The sequence below is a fragment of the Maniola hyperantus genome, chromosome 7 (genome assembly GCF_902806685.2).
Source record: "Maniola hyperantus chromosome 7, iAphHyp1.2, whole genome shotgun sequence".
Lineage (NCBI taxonomy): Eukaryota > Metazoa > Arthropoda > Insecta > Lepidoptera > Nymphalidae > Maniola > Maniola hyperantus.
The window spans coordinates 7,695,716-7,712,314 of NC_048542.1; the positions used below are offsets into that span (position 1 = coordinate 7,695,716).

At 35.9% G+C, this 16,599-nt stretch overlaps 1 protein-coding gene across 1 annotated transcript in view; it reads left to right on the plus strand.

Annotated features, from left to right (window-relative positions):
• blo (bloated) overlaps positions 1-16,599 on the plus strand; it is a 72,619-nt gene that overhangs the window by 51,434 nt on the left and 4,586 nt on the right. Inside the window, exons 4-7 of the mRNA XM_034969965.2 lie at positions 1,097-3,825; positions 4,151-4,281; positions 4,622-4,795; positions 5,035-5,200. Of these exons, the coding sequence (XP_034825856.1) occupies positions 1,097-3,825; positions 4,151-4,281; positions 4,622-4,795; positions 5,035-5,200 (3,200 nt within the window). The remainder of the gene's footprint in view (positions 1-1,096; positions 3,826-4,150; positions 4,282-4,621; positions 4,796-5,034; positions 5,201-16,599) is intronic.

The following is a 16,599-nucleotide window of genomic DNA, read 5'->3' on the forward strand; positions in this document are numbered from 1 at the left end:
AGTCAATCATATTTATTGCTGGCTGTAGCATGTTCACGGTGTAAGCACAGAGGCTCTTATTCACATACCTACTACATACCTACTTTATTCTTTAAAGAACGCGATAATTATATTATGGTTTAAAAGCTTAGTTTTACATAATTGACTTAACAAACGCATAGCTAAGATAGTTCTACTCATTTAATTAAGTATATTCGTTTGAACAAAATTAACCGCGTCAAAATCGACCCACATAATTGGGCAGACAAACCATCACAAAGCTATAAAATAACACCTTTTTGTTGACAGTTTTAAAAAAACATTACGACAACAATAATTAAGATAAGTAGGCCCGTTCTTGATTGGTTGAAGATTCGCACACAAAAAAACCTTTATTTGTTCGATTTGATAAAAACTTGAAAATAAAATCTTTGCATACAAAACCGGACATAATTGAATAATGATCAGTGAACGCAGAAACCACGTTTAGACCATCACACGAGCCATTCTACTATTATGTATTCTGAGACACGAGGCATCTCTAATACTTAGTCTTATTGTAATATTTTCTATAAATTATTTCATTTTTGGTTCGTATTATGATTGAAAAAACTTAAACAAATTAAATCCACATAATAATGGCAATAGGTGTTCGTTGTTCGGAAATTAATACAATTTCAATTTTGTATATTCAATTTTATGATAAAAGAAATGTTTGTTGGATTTAATACATACCTAATATAATTTGTTTCATACCTGTCACCGAATCAAAATCGAATCAATTAATAAATATACATATAAGACGAATAATTTTGAAAGACAAAACTATTGTCGTGGAGTTCTGAAATTATTACAGACATTCCATTGCCGTTAACATCGTAACCAAACATTTAATTTTCACATACTTAGTTAACAACATAGTTCTTTTTGTTTGTAATAACAATCACTTTAATAAATTAAAATTTCACTTAATATTCATGTTCTCTGTATGCTTTGCCAATGAATAACTTCCCTCTCTAATCGCTAAAACTTTTAAATTTAGCGTAATAATTATTAACATGCCATTTTGAACAAATTACTTTCTTCTCACAAATTTTACTCTGTTGCTTGTTTTCAGGTAAACCGCGTGTGCGGGGTACCTCATCTGACCAGCCACCATCGATACGAAAAGAACCTTTTACACATCTATCCGAACAAGAACTAATAGAAGAAGCTAACAAAGTTATTGCACAGGCACAAAGTGTCACTTGCACAGCAGATCATCCGCCAGATAAATTCTTCTCCCTACCCCATAGAAGAAAATTTAGAGAAGATAAATCTACCAGAAGGAACAGTGACGACGGTGGCTCTCCTGAAGATACTGGTAAAACTCCACTTGGAAGGTCAACTAGTGATGTAAGTTCAAAAAGAAAAAAGGAACGAACGTCACTTTCAACTATTTTCAGAAGAGCCCAACGAACCAAAAGTCCTGATGCACCAGTTGCTGTTACTACTAAACCTGCTGTTATAGTGAAAAGGAGCAAAAGTGACGTGACAGATTTGAAGTCAAACACTAATCTTAATAAAACTAAACCAATACGTAAAAGATCGGGAAGTGAAACAGAAGAATTTCTTAAATCGTTACGAAATAAAAAAACACAGCTTTCACCTATAATTGAAAGCTCGCCTCGTGAAGACTACTTCAAAAAAATTTCACCATTAGATTTATTACATAAAGAAAAAGTTTCAGAAAAAGAAAGCGGGAAATCTGATTGTCAAGTTTCGATAGATAGCAAGAAAGTAAATCCAATTGAAAAACCTCCTCGACTAAAAAGAGAAAAATCCTCTGAGAAAGAACCATCTCCACCAATTACAGAAACACCTAAACGCACAACTGAAATAAAAAAGATCCATCTTATTGATGAAATTGACACAACCAAAATAAAAGAAGCTCCCTTTGAAGTGAAAGACAAAATCAAAGACAGTATCAGAAAACTTGAAGAAGACGTTTATGGTGAAACTGAGATGAAACATAGTAGTCAACAGCCACCGGAAAAACCACCGCTAACTAGAGGTCATACTGTTGATCATTTTGTAAGAATACTTAAGGAAGATCAACATTCATCGCCTCCAAAGTCTCATTTAATTTCACTGTCAAACGGCTCCAATATTAATCAACCATTTTCATATACAAAGCCAAGTGCTAGTCCTGATCCCAATCTGTTTATCAGGGCTACAAGTCCTGAAAGAGCACCAAGTCCTGTAAATAGAATGACAGATAAAGGTGTCGTTTATGCTCAAGTTATTAGAGATAACGGTGATATTCGTCCTCAATTTCCTAAACAAATAATGCACAAAACTTTTTCTCCTCCTAGAGATAAGTATGGTAATCTGTCTGATGAAGATGAAGGTCTTGGCTATGAGGAAAGGTATAAATATTCCGCTGAGAGAATAAATGATTACGATCACAAAAATAATGATAGTGGTTACAATATTAACAATAGTTTTAATATTAAAGAATCACCAATAAGGCCAAGGTTCAGAGAATATAAACTAATGAGCTTTGAAGACTTTGAACCAACTTATGCTAATGGCTACACAGAAAAAGAATCTGAAAACCGTAAACCTATCCATAGTTACAGAGGGAGAGCAGATGGAATGGACACAAAGAAACATGAAAGAACATATGAATCTGATATTAAAACAGACTTAGATTTTAATGAACTGAGCCACAGACGAGAGCTTTTAGAGTCTCGTTTAAATGCAAGACGATATGAACGCGAGAGAATTAATGTAAACGAACCTATTACTAAATATATTGTTGAAAATGATCCTATTTACGAAGCAGAAAAACGTATGAAGCAAACGGAAAAGTATGTTAATGATACAGTAAAATATTATCGACATACGTTAGAAAGAGATGGTTTTGAAAGTACCATAGCAGAAGATTATAAATACGACACCGACAGTCAAAATATTAAATATAATACAGAATCGCGATCTTTTCAAAAAGTTCCTATAGGTGAAATAGACAGGCGTGAGTTTATTGACAATTTAGGACCAGCCAGATATAAAGAAGAGAGAAAAGTATTTCCTCCAGAACCTGAATATGAACCGCCTAGTCTAGAATCTAATCCTGGAAAACCTATATCATCCCCAGATGAGTACAAAGAGAAGAAGTACAGAGTGAAAAAAAACTTTACGTCTAGTCATGATCTTGTCCAGGGTGGACAAAAGTACAAATTAAAAGATGATTGGTTTGGTAAAAGGAAAGGTCATTATGCTTCCAATCCTGAAATAGCTCAAGAGAGAGAAGATGACTATGCTAATCTTGGCTATAATGCAAAACACGAGTCATATCATAATTCATTACGCCGTGTGAAAAGTAAAGAAAGAGACTTCAAGAATCATGCCAGTATACGTCGTCATGATTCGGGTGACAGCAGAGACTACTACCGAGAAGAAAAATCTCCGCGACGTTTTGATTTTGATAGTCGTTTGGTTGATTCTGGTATCGAGAATGACTTTAGACATAACTCAAGTGGAGAAATCCATAGGTCCAGGCATAAACGTCATGAAAGTGATGATGAAGCGCACAATACGTCTTTATTTTTGGCCAGCGAAAGGCAACACACAGAAGATAACTATCCAAGTGAACAAATATATGCAAACGGAGAACATTTGGCTAACTACAGAAGTTACAGGGAAAAAAATAGAAAAGATTTTATTCCAAGAGACAGAAGTGCTGAAGATAGTTCATTGCTAGCGCCCAAAGTACATCGCTATGATAAAAGCCCGAGCAAACACGACGATAAAGTCAGTGCGAAGCCACCAAAAGCAATCAAAAAGCTTTCTGGACTTGAAAAGGTAAGCAGTTAATTTTAAATTAGTAGGTACTTAAAAATTTGTTTGTCCGTGTAGGCATCACGCTAAAACTTCTGAACCAATTCAGACGGGACTGTCTCAGTTATTTTAAGGATATATAGCTTGTGGTGAATATAATATTTACCACAAGCTATACATAAAACAAAATTATAAAGATTATTAGATTCATGTGACTGTAAATATTAGAACAGTGAATACAAGAAAGTATTTTAGGATACCTGTAAATATTTTAATATACCTAACATAATTATGTATTCTATTAATAAAATGTATTGTTGTTGTAATTTTTTTACTCTTATTTTAATAGATGAAACAGCTATTCTCTCGCGACTCTTCAAAGAAGAGCAAGAAAGAGAAAGAAGTAATCCAGCCAAAAACTCGCACTCGGGTGCTCAAGAGCCCTGAACATCTTGCCAAAGACGACCCTGAATATAGGAGGTAACCGCTCTATCAAACATTTATTTATAAAGGTCAATAATAATAGATCAAGATGTATTAACTACACAGCAAAAACTTGAATTTTAGCTCAAAGGAGCAAGTGTTGTTGTATAAGTTTGACTTCTCGGTAACGGCTCTAATGATTTATATGAAAATTTGAATTTGGCTTATGTTTTAGTTTCCAAGTTTATTTGGACAGGTTTCATCACTGAGTTTAGACAGTTTTGATCACTTGGGAAGAAGTTGAAAGACGCCGAGTGAAACTCGATCGCTCCCTGATACTTATCATAAAAAGGCCTAATTTGTAACGCCTGGTTTTTACAATTTTTGTAATTGCTAGGTACACAGACCCGGAGCCAAGTGACCTGGATGTGAGAAGACGAGGTGATCCTAAAGAAGAAAAGAAATACAAACGATCGAGAGAAGATCTAGACAGATACAGGCGGTCAGACCCCCGCGAGAGTACAGAAAAGAGGAGGGAAGACAAGTACAGAGATTCTGATTTTGAGGGAAGGTATGTTTAATTGAATCTTACTTCAGTAAGGTATACCATTAGAGGTCATCATTCACAGTTCATTTAACTTTGAACTATTTTTTTGCCGGTCTAGGTGTTGGTGTAGTGGACTAATTTATTCTACTTTAGGTTAGAAGGGAGGATAAGTCACATAAATTATCCATTAGTTTGTCCAAAACAATAAAAATCACATAATTTAAAATTTGATGGTCAAATTGTAATCTATAACTATTTCACAGATTTGAAAGAACATCAAAAGAAGATAGGCGATACAAAGATCACCGCGAAGAAAAGAGACGTTACAACTCTTCAGACAGAGAGAGCGATCATCGCCCGTCGGATCATGAAAGCGACCGACGAAGAACCAGGTCCAATACTGCTGGACCCTTGGATTCTCCAGCTTTGGTAAGTACCTTCTATTCTGAATTCTTCCAAAAGAAAGTTAGACGAATCAATTTAGAGTATAGATAGAAATGAGAATAAGCAAATTACTTATTGATAATGTAAGTAAATCAATTGCCATAGAATTCGTATGGTTACTGATGTAAACTAGTGGACCATGTGTATAATTATACAGGATGTAACCAGAACGCTAGCAAAAATGAAGACAGTTGATAGTACTGGTGATTACTGATATGATACCACAAAAATTATATAAAAATCCTATTATTTTGTAAAAGTTTACGATAATATATAAAGCATCTGACTGACGCTAGAGGTCAACGAACTTTGCGTAAGTAGGCCACTCGGAGTTAATGCCGCGTCGTAGGCGAGGCATTGACTCCGAGTGGAGTGGATTGACTCCGAGGCAGGATTCGTGTTTTGCACGCTATACCTTGCGGGTTTAAAAAATACTAAATCACTAAAACTACAAAATGGGGCAAATGATAGTTGCTATTGGATTGTGTTTAGGTAGTACAACAATAACAACTAGGTTTTTGCTAGCCTTCTGGTTACACTCTGTATATACAATAACTTGTCTCAAGTTTTCAGCTTGTAGCATAGCAAGATATAATATCAGAACAAATTGACCTATCCGATTGTCGTAAAGGTCAGGTGTTTGCGGAGTCTGACTCATCGCTTTTTTCGCCAACTCGTCTGTGTCTGCCTTCCTTACTTATGCTGTAGCTTTTCGGTCAGACAGTAAACTTACTTAAATTGCTAACCGTGATCACATTATATTATTTACTTAACTGTTTTTCTAAAACTATAGGTATAGCTACAATATTCATTGGAATATTTTATTCAGTATATTTTCGTGTGTCATCCTTTGAATACTTACTTAAATGTTTCAAGTCTACTTCCGTGTTTTGCGTTCCAAGCATTCCGATTTCAAGAAGTTAATACTTTATTGAACTTCCGTTTAACGTTAATTACAACATCCCTTATAGGTAAAGTTTAACTTCCCTTTATATTGGACACTTGAACGCATTGCCAGATAAATAATAATTACGTATTTATTTAGTCTAGAATGTCATGCAAGGGTTGTGTGGTACCCAACTTAAGAAAAATTGTATTATCAGTAAATGTTTCCACGGAACAGAGAGGAGATGGTGTTCAAACGAATAGATAAAATTTACTTATAGACTTGGAGCCTGTGAGGGCCAGACCTTCTTTATTTTATAAAAGCTGAAAGTTTCTATGCCCCCTACCAGACAACAGACAAATAAGTGTCTGGCAATGCATGACGTGATTTCTAATTAAAATTTCTAATGACGAAAGATTTAATACGCCTTTGTTGCCTGTTATCTGCCAAAGCCACTATGATCCAAATTTCAAACTACATAGTCGCCAATCATTCCCCTCTGGGGACAACGCGCATAGAAACTTTCAACTTTTATAATATAAAGAAGGCCTGGCCCTCACAGGCTCCAAGTCTATAAGTTACTTTTAGACTTGGAGCTTGGTATAAAAGGAAAAGGTGACTGACTAACTGATCTATCAACGCACAGCTCAAACTACTGGACGGATCGGGTTGAAATTTGGCCCTTTAAAGGCTTGAAATTTTTGTAGACCACGCGAACGAAGTCGCGAGCATAAGCTAGTTAAAAATAAAGGCTTAAAAATGTGAATATGTGTATAGGTACTAACAGCTCTATGGCCTTTTCTCATGGCTTTATATTTGCTTGCCGCTTATGACTTTCAACACATGAGGCATAGAAGTGAAAGTCACGCAGTAAAGGGTCCACTCCCGATCTTTGCCTGCGTTCATGCCGTATTAGAGAGGAATTTGGTCGCGCAACTCCTCATTCCTATTTTTTTTGCCTTTATAAGTAAACTATTGCATCAATTTTGTGACTGTAATTACTGTACTGAGGTAGAGAGCCGGTATACCTACCTGATCGGTGTCCCACATAAATAATCAAGAAACAAGCATTACAAAATTTTAAATAGATAGACACACGTTGCTAAACTATACAGTGACCAAGTAAAATGACAAACTTTTTACATGAGACTTCGTCCGCGTATAGCTACCTAATCTGTTTCATCACCCGAACTCTCTTTTTAACCGACTTCCAAAAAAGGAGGAGGTTCTCAATTCGTCGGAATCTTTTTTTTTTTTTTTTTTTTAATGTATGTTCCCCGATTACTCGAAAACGCCTGGACCGATTTTGAAAATTCTTTTTTGTTTGAAAGAGTATACTTCAAAGTTGGTCCCATTTCAATTTGGTGAAGATCTGATGAACATCTTCGAAGATAGATACTGGAACTCCTCAACGGATAAGAGTAAATTGCTCGCGATCAGTGTAATAGCTTAGTAAACAGTAGATTTTTAACCAGCCATAGCATAATTCCATGGGGCCACTAAAAATTGTGAAATAAAATTTTTTTACAAAAAAAATAAAAACCGACTTCGTTACACAAACACTAAAAATTGAAAAATAATTTAATTTATTACCGAATATATTATGTATACAAGAGTTAATATAGTTCCATAATAATATTTTTTGGGGTCGGTGCCATTGTGGAGTCCCATAAAAATATGAAGTCTAGACGATTCGCGCAGCTAAAGCTAATTGGCACCGGCACCAAAAAGTATTATTATGGTACTTTATTAACTCTTGTATACATAACATATTCGGTAATAAATTAAATTATTTTTCAATTTTTAGTGTTTGTGTAACGAAGTCGGTTTTTATTTTTTTGTAAAAAAATTATGGTACCTAACCGCCTCGCCACAGTTCTACACTAATGTCCGTTCATCTTAACTTGACGCGTGGAGTAATAGATATGTGGGCACCATTGCTTTGTTTCTTTATTCCTTAGGACTTAGGGTTTATTATTGTGTGATTTGCAATAGTGCCAACATAATATTTCTCACGCCGCACGCGTCATGTTACGAAGAACGGACAATGCCGTCTGTAGTACAAACACTTTAATCATCTTCATCATCGACCTATCGCCGGCCAACTACGATACGGGCCTCCTCTCAAAATGAGAAGTATAATCTAAAGTTATTGCGTTAAATGGGTGAAGTCGACTCCATATTGCAGATTTCCAAACTTTATAGCACAAGTGACAGGTAATATAAATGTCACGGTATTAAAAACCTTTCATAACAATAGAATTTTGAGTGATTGGTGTTACTACTTATTATCTACAAGTAGGTACTTAGTACGATAGTAGTTTGAAGAAAACTGCCACCTTTGACATAAAGGAAGGAAACAGAGATTACTTTTCAAGATTATTGGATAACTTTTCAAGTTTAATTAGGTATGCGTAATTCTATAATACCTAGTATACCTACCAAGTATAAACGGGACAACGTCGTGATTTGATAACACGTTTGATAACTATGGAAATAACTCCCTTTAATTATGACAGTTTTACGTTACCTTGGTGTCACATTTTTTGGATTAAAGTTACTAATTTGACTAAATTATTACTAACTTATTAATTTGATAACGCGTTTGATAACTATGGATTACTCCCTTTAATTTTGACAGTTTAACGTTACCTACCTTGGTGTCACATATTTGCCTGGGCTCAGACTAAAGTATTTAAGGGGATGCGTTCTTCATTCTCGTTGCCAAGACGAAGCCAATATGAAATCGATAGGTATTGTATTTTTTATAAAACTAACTATATTTTAATGTGGCTAAGTGAAATGACATCATGGTCCCAAAACTGCTATTCACTCCTCACACGACTCACACATCCACAGGCTTTTGTTCAGTGTTATTGACCGTATGAAGTGTTTCAAACACTTTTTGGTCTCGTACTAATCAAACATTATTTTCATATTGTTTAGTCAAAGTCTAATTACCTATATAAAATATTGCTACTCTTCTATTATATTATTATTATTTCATTATTGCAATGCATGACGTGATTTCTAGAATATTATTCTGAAGAACATATTAAAAAAGTAGACTTTCCACTTAAGTCTATTTTTTTACACCTCTATTAGCTGTTATCTCCCAAAGCCACCATGATCCAAACAAACGTTCTTCGCAGTGTTGGAAACAATAGGCAGTTTCAGCTTTTATAAAATAACGAAGGTCGGACACGCGCTGACTCTTAGTCCATTAGTATTTAGTGTGTATAACGCAAAACATCATCGTTGTAATATTAATTCAGATGCTTATCTTGAACTAAATTACCCACTCAGTCTAAAGCCAGTCAGTGTAATCATGAAATCTTCGTGAGAAATCACGTTAAGTAGGTATATCTTAAATGCACATTTATTTGATTGTTGATTGAACATAATGGTCATATTTAAAGGCGAAAGAAAAGTAGTAAATGGTTAAATTCGTTTAAAATTAACATTATTTTACATTAAAGTGTTTGTGGTGGTTTGTTACTTCCTGACGTCTCAACTGATCAACGATTTACTCCATTATCTTTATTTATAAGGAGTTTTTATTGCGGAAAAACATGAAGTCCCCCAGGATTTTTAAGAAAAGACGCGGAACGAAAGGACTCATGTAGCTAATGAAAAAGATAATACATATTTAATTGTAAAGTAGGAATTTTACTATCTGAATTTTCTTTACTAAATAATCAGCACCATTATTATAAATGCGAAAGTGTGTTTGTTTGTTGGTTTGTTGATTTATTGGTTTGTTGGTTTGTCCTTCAATCACGTCGCAACGGTGCAACGGATTGACGTGATTTTTTGCATGGGTATAGATAAAGACCTTTTTGTCCCGGAAAATCAAAGAGTTCCCACGGGATTTTCAAAAACCTAAATCCACGCGTACGAAGTCGCGGGCATCAGCTAGTTAAAAAGAGATTAATTCTATTAAATAAACTTAAATCTAAATAAAAACCGGCCAAGTGCGAGTCAGGCTCGCGCAATGAGGGTTCCGTACTACAGTCGTATTTTTTCGACATTTTGCACGATAATACAAAAACTATGATGCATAAAAATAAATGAAAATCTGTTTTAGAATGTACAGGTGAAGACCTTTCATATGATACCCCACTTGATATAGTCACTCACTTCGAAAGTTGAAAATACTAATTATTAGTTCATGACCACAATTTAATTTTTTTGTGTGATCTAACCCTAAATTCACGGTTTTCCCCAAATGCCAGCTATAAGATCTACCTACCTGCCAAATTTCATGATTCTAGGTCAACGGGAAGTAGACGCCTGCAGAGGGATGTGGCAGGACGGAAGGGTGCGGTGCGAGGTAGGCACTTGTAAGTCAAGTGCTTTTTTTAACTCTGAATGTGTGATGAGGACAGCAGAATCTGACGTACTGCTGCCTCTAATGTCACGATTACACCTGTAAGTTTTACACTTACGTAACTAATTGACAACAAATTTACTGAGGTAAATGACACTTATAAGAGTGTTTACATAGCCCATGGGGAACCAAGAAGCCGACCAAAGTTTATGCTCCTTGGTTCCTCGAGACCCAGGTACCTACTCCTTAAATGTAGCTTAATATCTATAGTGGCTCATAGCTGAACGTAATAGATAATAATATATTGTTTAGAATGTCCTTTATTGCATACTATAATTTGACGTTTATACTTAGATTTTTTGACGAGCTCCCTGACACAGTGGTGAACGCTGTGGGCTTATAAGTGGGAGGTCGCAAGATCGATTTCGCCTCCTGGAAAGGGGGTACAGTAGCCGATAAGAAATACTGTACATCGACCTTGAGAAAGAGCTTTCGGCTTCGTAGAGCGTTGTCTCTGTCACTTATACCTATTTCCTATCTCTATTCGCTATCTCTTTCTAAAGGTCGATGTACAATATTTTCTGCCGAGTTCTGTATTCTGGTTACTAATTTCAGTATTTATAATTTTGTATTTATTCTGGTGAGAGGCTTGGCCGTGGCTAGTTACCAGTTACAGCCTTACCGCAAAAACATGTAGGTACCTACCCGCCGAGCGATGTAGCATTTCGATACGACGATGCCGCGTGTGAGGCCACCGCACACCGATTAGGGGAATGGGTTTAATAAAACTGCCTTTCCAAGTTAGCCCTCTTCCATCTTAAGAGTACCTCGTCACTTGGTTAATAAGAATATTAGACGAGCATGAGTTCATTCCATTTAAGAACCTACTTGTAATCTATATATGTCTTGTCCATCCGTGATTAAATTCAATGTGTGCCGCCTCAAATAGGTATAGAGCTACCTAATACATACCTACCGCCTTCTGCAGAATCTGCACACGCAAAGATATTAATTAGGTTTTTTCTCATGTCATTAATATATTGTGCACAATTGTACCAAATTATAACTGTAGTGTCATTTACAACATCGATCAATGACTGTAAGCGATAATTCAATGACCGATAGGGACGGTGGGCATGGGTGCAGCCTAAAACAATGTTATCATTTATTACCAATTTGCCAATAACTTACACCAGTTATATGGTATGTATTTAGTCAAGTAATATTTATCGTCCAGACTGATAATAATGTAAGTAACAGATATATAAATTAGAATATACTTACTTATGTTAGAAAAATCAATAAATCAGACTTATCTAAAGGATTGCCTTCAATGGTCTTCATAGTTAACAACCAAGTAGGTAGGTATATCTACCTACCTACTTCACCTTAACTTAGGCACATGATTTATTTAAAAAAACATGTAATATTTGCATCTACTTTTAGTAACATCCTTTTAACCCGACTACAGTAGAAGGATAGAAATATTTTGTCAAAATAAATACCTAGTAGGTTTACAGTTATCTATTCCAATATCAAGTTTTACTATCGTGCCTAAAAGTCTTATGTTTAATTATACTAGGCCGTGAACTTTTATCTTACTTTCAATTTATTTAAGCTGTGATATATATTATTCACTCCTAAGCAGCAAATTATCTCTTTGTCTCAGATGAAATCATTAAAAAACGTGTTAACAGATGACGTCACGTAGTCGATGTCGCCGACGACATTGACCTCCCAGGCTGTTGAACTGCGATTTGGCCTTTTCAAAATATTGACTCTTAAAAATCTAGTTACAAGGGTCAAAATGCAATGCTAAAATGATTCGCAGTACATTAACTCGTATAGTTTACACATCATCGGTTATGTCGACTTTTTTACTTGAGAGACGATTTCGAACGTCAAAACGCTCTTCAGGCTTATTTTAATTAACTGGATAGTAGGAAATCGTTTTTATAGTGTGCAGTTTTGTGCTCGAAATTACTTGCGGCTTGTTTGAAGTTCTGCGACCTTGAAAAAAGTTGAATTTGTTTAGAAAATGTTACCTACATTTTACCAACTAGGTAGGTAGATAATTGTGGCTAATTCCTTTGTACACAATCTCTAAACTAAACTAAAATATCACGTCTAAATCTATTGCTATCCCTTTAATAATGTTGCTTGCGGAAAAGGAAAGCACTAGATTTAGACCAGTTAATTTAGTTTAGTTTAGAGATTGTGTACTAGAGAATCGGCCCCATTTTCAGAGCTAGCTCAGCACCACGTAAACTGTCTAAAAAATAATCGTGCCGCGGTATACCTACAATCCCTATCAGTGTCTAACAGAGATCATTATGTTGTATCAGTTGGTTACCGAATTTATCCAATAACAAATAGAGTATGGATGAGTGTTATTTGATGGACACTTTCCATAGTGTAGTACTTACCTACAGTTAAAGAGAGTCACTGAAATATGAATTCTGTCTGCGTTCTAACACCTTACGTTTCAAATCGCTTACGTTAGAATTTCCACCACTAGTCTACCTACTTAAACAAAGAGATGATGTTGAAAACAGTATGACGACCGGGCCTTAAATAACCGTTTGATCGATTAGCTGTTCATATAATATTATAAGAGCGTGCAGTTGTCATACTATAACTTTTGTAGACCTACCACTGATCTCAATCTGTGTACATAACTACATAAGAGCTTATGGGTTAGTGGGCACAAATCCCGTTGTCGTTTGTTTACATTATCCTCTACTTGCAAACTTCTGCTATTTTATTCGCGTAACACGATCTAGAATACTATGCTTGAACGATTCAATACGGTTGCATATCATTTTCTGATCTTAGGTATCCATCTAGTATCTACGTACCTATCTATACACATCCATCGGGAGAGTTTTTTTTTATGCACCGCACGCAGGCGCAGCAAACATAGCAATCTCGTGCTATCCATCTAACGGGAGCCTCAAGTGGTGCAAGCGGTACCATCGCACCTGACGCCGAAACATACTGAAATAAATTGGTCAATATTGTAATTTTTCAAAATTTACGCTTGCTTCGCTCTCGCTTTTCACTTAACTATTACAAACTAACGTGAAAACCTTTTATAACATCATTTATACCAACATATCGATTACAGCTACTGCCTTTAGCGACCTAATAATTATATACCAACAACCTACTAGCTTATGCTCGTCTGCGTGGACTACACTTCGTACCCCTATTCTACCCCATTTGGAGTTGAATTTCCTAAAACCATTTCTTAGCAGTTCTCTACGTCATAGTAGCTATCTGCATGCCAAATTTCAGCCCGATCCTTTGAGTCGTTTGAGCTGTGCGTTGATAGATCAATCAGTCAGTCAGCTTTTCCTTTTATATATTTAGATAAACATTACATAATATTATGAAAGGTCAGACCAAAAACTTTTTAACTCGAAACAAATTTCGGTCTTTGGTTGAAAAATTTAAAATTCTTAGGGATAGGGTAAGATGGCAGCGTAGTGTATTATGGACGCAGGACGGTGCTAAATTGGTGCATGATTTCTTTGAGACAAATTGATGGCGCTATATTATGTTCAGGGTCTGTAAGTAGGTATACTGGTTTGGTTTTGACGAGGTTCTCCAATGATCAGAAGAAATCTATAGAGCGTAGCGAGACTAATAATAATAATTAATCTATGCTAATTACTTACTTAAATAGCCTTATCACATTTTTACAGACCTAATGCCCATTACCTACTCATTGTAGAGGAAATTCCTTTTTGTGGCTTATTTGTCTGCGTCGACATTAAGATCGTACCATATCAGGTCACACACAGCTTACGACGTCACAGCAGTCTGTACCTACTCTGTAGTCTGTACCTACCTACTTATCGCAATCTTGGCCACTGCAAGATATTCTGATATGTTCATTTGCAAAGACATAAACCTCCACATTTGGTAAAGACGTGCCCGTGGCGTTTAATAATAATTAATTTGTATACTTACTTATTTTAATGTACAATTCTCTTCGTAAACCGCTTTATGACCTCAATTTTGTCTGTTTATGCTATGCTACGAGTGTTAGAAGCGCGACAGGTCGAGATAGCAATCGGGATAGCACGGTTGACACTCCGGTCTGCGGGGCGTCCCCACGCCTCATACCCCGATTGCCATCTCAACCTGTCGCGTAGGTACTATACCTAGCGACTTACCAGATTAGGATTGTTTGAATTTTCTTAATTCTTAGTAAAGATACCGGCAGTAAATATTGCACATCGAACTTTAGAAAGAGATTTCTGCTTCTGTAGAGCGTCGTCTCTGCTCTGTCACTCATTCCTATGTGACATTTCGCCGTTCTCAACGACAGAGACAACGCTTTACGAAATCGTCATCTCTTTCAAAAGTTCTACCGGGGTAGTTGCTGCCGGGTACTAGGTATACATAACTAATGGGCATCTACGAAATAATCATTTAAGTATTACAAATCTTTAGGGTTCCGCACCTCAAAAGCAAAAAAGGAACCCTCATAGGATCACTTCGTTGTCTGTAAGTCCGTCTGTCTATCTATTATGTCTGTCAAGAAAACCTACGGGGTACTTTCCGTTGACCTAGAATCATGTAATTTGGTTGGTAGATAGGTCTTATAGCCCAAACCCTATAGAGATACGGAACCCTAAAATAAAAATGTATTTGCTTATGTTTGCTTGTCCAATATTTGATGATAATTTTCGTTCAATATAAAGTCCATTTCGAATTATGTTTACAGTAAGGTCACGTACCATATGGCAGACCCGGTGGCCTTGCGTGCTAAGCTCGATCAATGAAAAGTCCATGTTCCGGTTCGATTACAGACTGAAATATTTATTTATTTTTTACTAATATCGATAGAACATACTATTGCGCAAGACTACGAAGTAGCTTCTGAATAAATGTAAGCTGTTCATATCATACTTGAGAGTTTTTATGGTTTGTCTTTTTAATGTCAGGCGGCACGCCAGCCATACTATTCAAAATAAACGTATAATTATATGTAATGTTTATTTCACATAAGCCTCTACTTTTTGTAATTTGTCCGTGTCTGTTTTTGTGGTGTGCAGTAAAATGATCATTATACCTACATTTATGTATATTATTTATAATAAATATATATTTAATTATCATATGTATTATACCTACAAGCTCATTTTTTGCGCAACGGATCAGCCTGACTGTCCAGCGCGGAAATTCAGCCAGTATTCTTGGCACCATTCCACGCGGGCATGATTAATATATGGCTAGCTTTAATTTAAAATAAAAAAAATCAGACAAGTGCGAGCAGACTCGCGCATCGACGGTTCCGTGGTCCAGTCGTATTTTTCCCTCCAAGTGATTATAATCCCCCCCCCCCCCCCCCCCCCCCCGATTGCCATCTCGACCTGTCGCGGACTATACATATTTGTGGTCATGAGCATCATAAATAAGCAAATATCAAAATCATTAACGCGGTTCTTCTTATTCGTTGTAATTGTTTTGATACTCAACCTGTTTCAAAATATTGCAAAGAAAAAATAAGATCTAATAACGAGCCACATAACTAACATCAAAGTGATTTATGATTCTTTCGTTAGAACATGGATAGTAGAGTTGGTGTCGATGAACTTCTACGTTGTAAGACGATAGGTACCTACCTACTGTCATCCAGTTTACATTAGGTAGGTAACGCGATAGGTCTACTAAAATATCTAAAATCTTTATTTCGGATGCTTGGTAGGCTACGTACGTCATTTTGCTTGTTTTTATTATTACCTATTGGCAAGTACAACTTTATTTAACGGTAACCAGCCCTTATATCTTTTAATGGACAATGTACATACCAATAAATTAGCTTATCATTTTGCGAAAGTAGGTATTTTGTAATTGTTATTTATGTACCTACCTTAATGTTATAAGCTGTTGGTAATCCCAATAAAAAAAATGAAAAATATGTAGCTTAGCTGTGCTGGTCTTCAAACAGTAGGTACCAAACATAAGTCATAAGTAACTCTTTAAACTAAGCTCTCTCTATGCGTCGTAATCCTCATTGCTTATGGCACGACCCCTTTTAATTAATCACATAATGGTAGGAGTTTTCTTGAAATAATAACGCGATGGGTTCCCACTTCCCTGATCACAGTCCTAGATCCCTCCGCAAAGGGACCACTCGACAGAGAACAATATTGC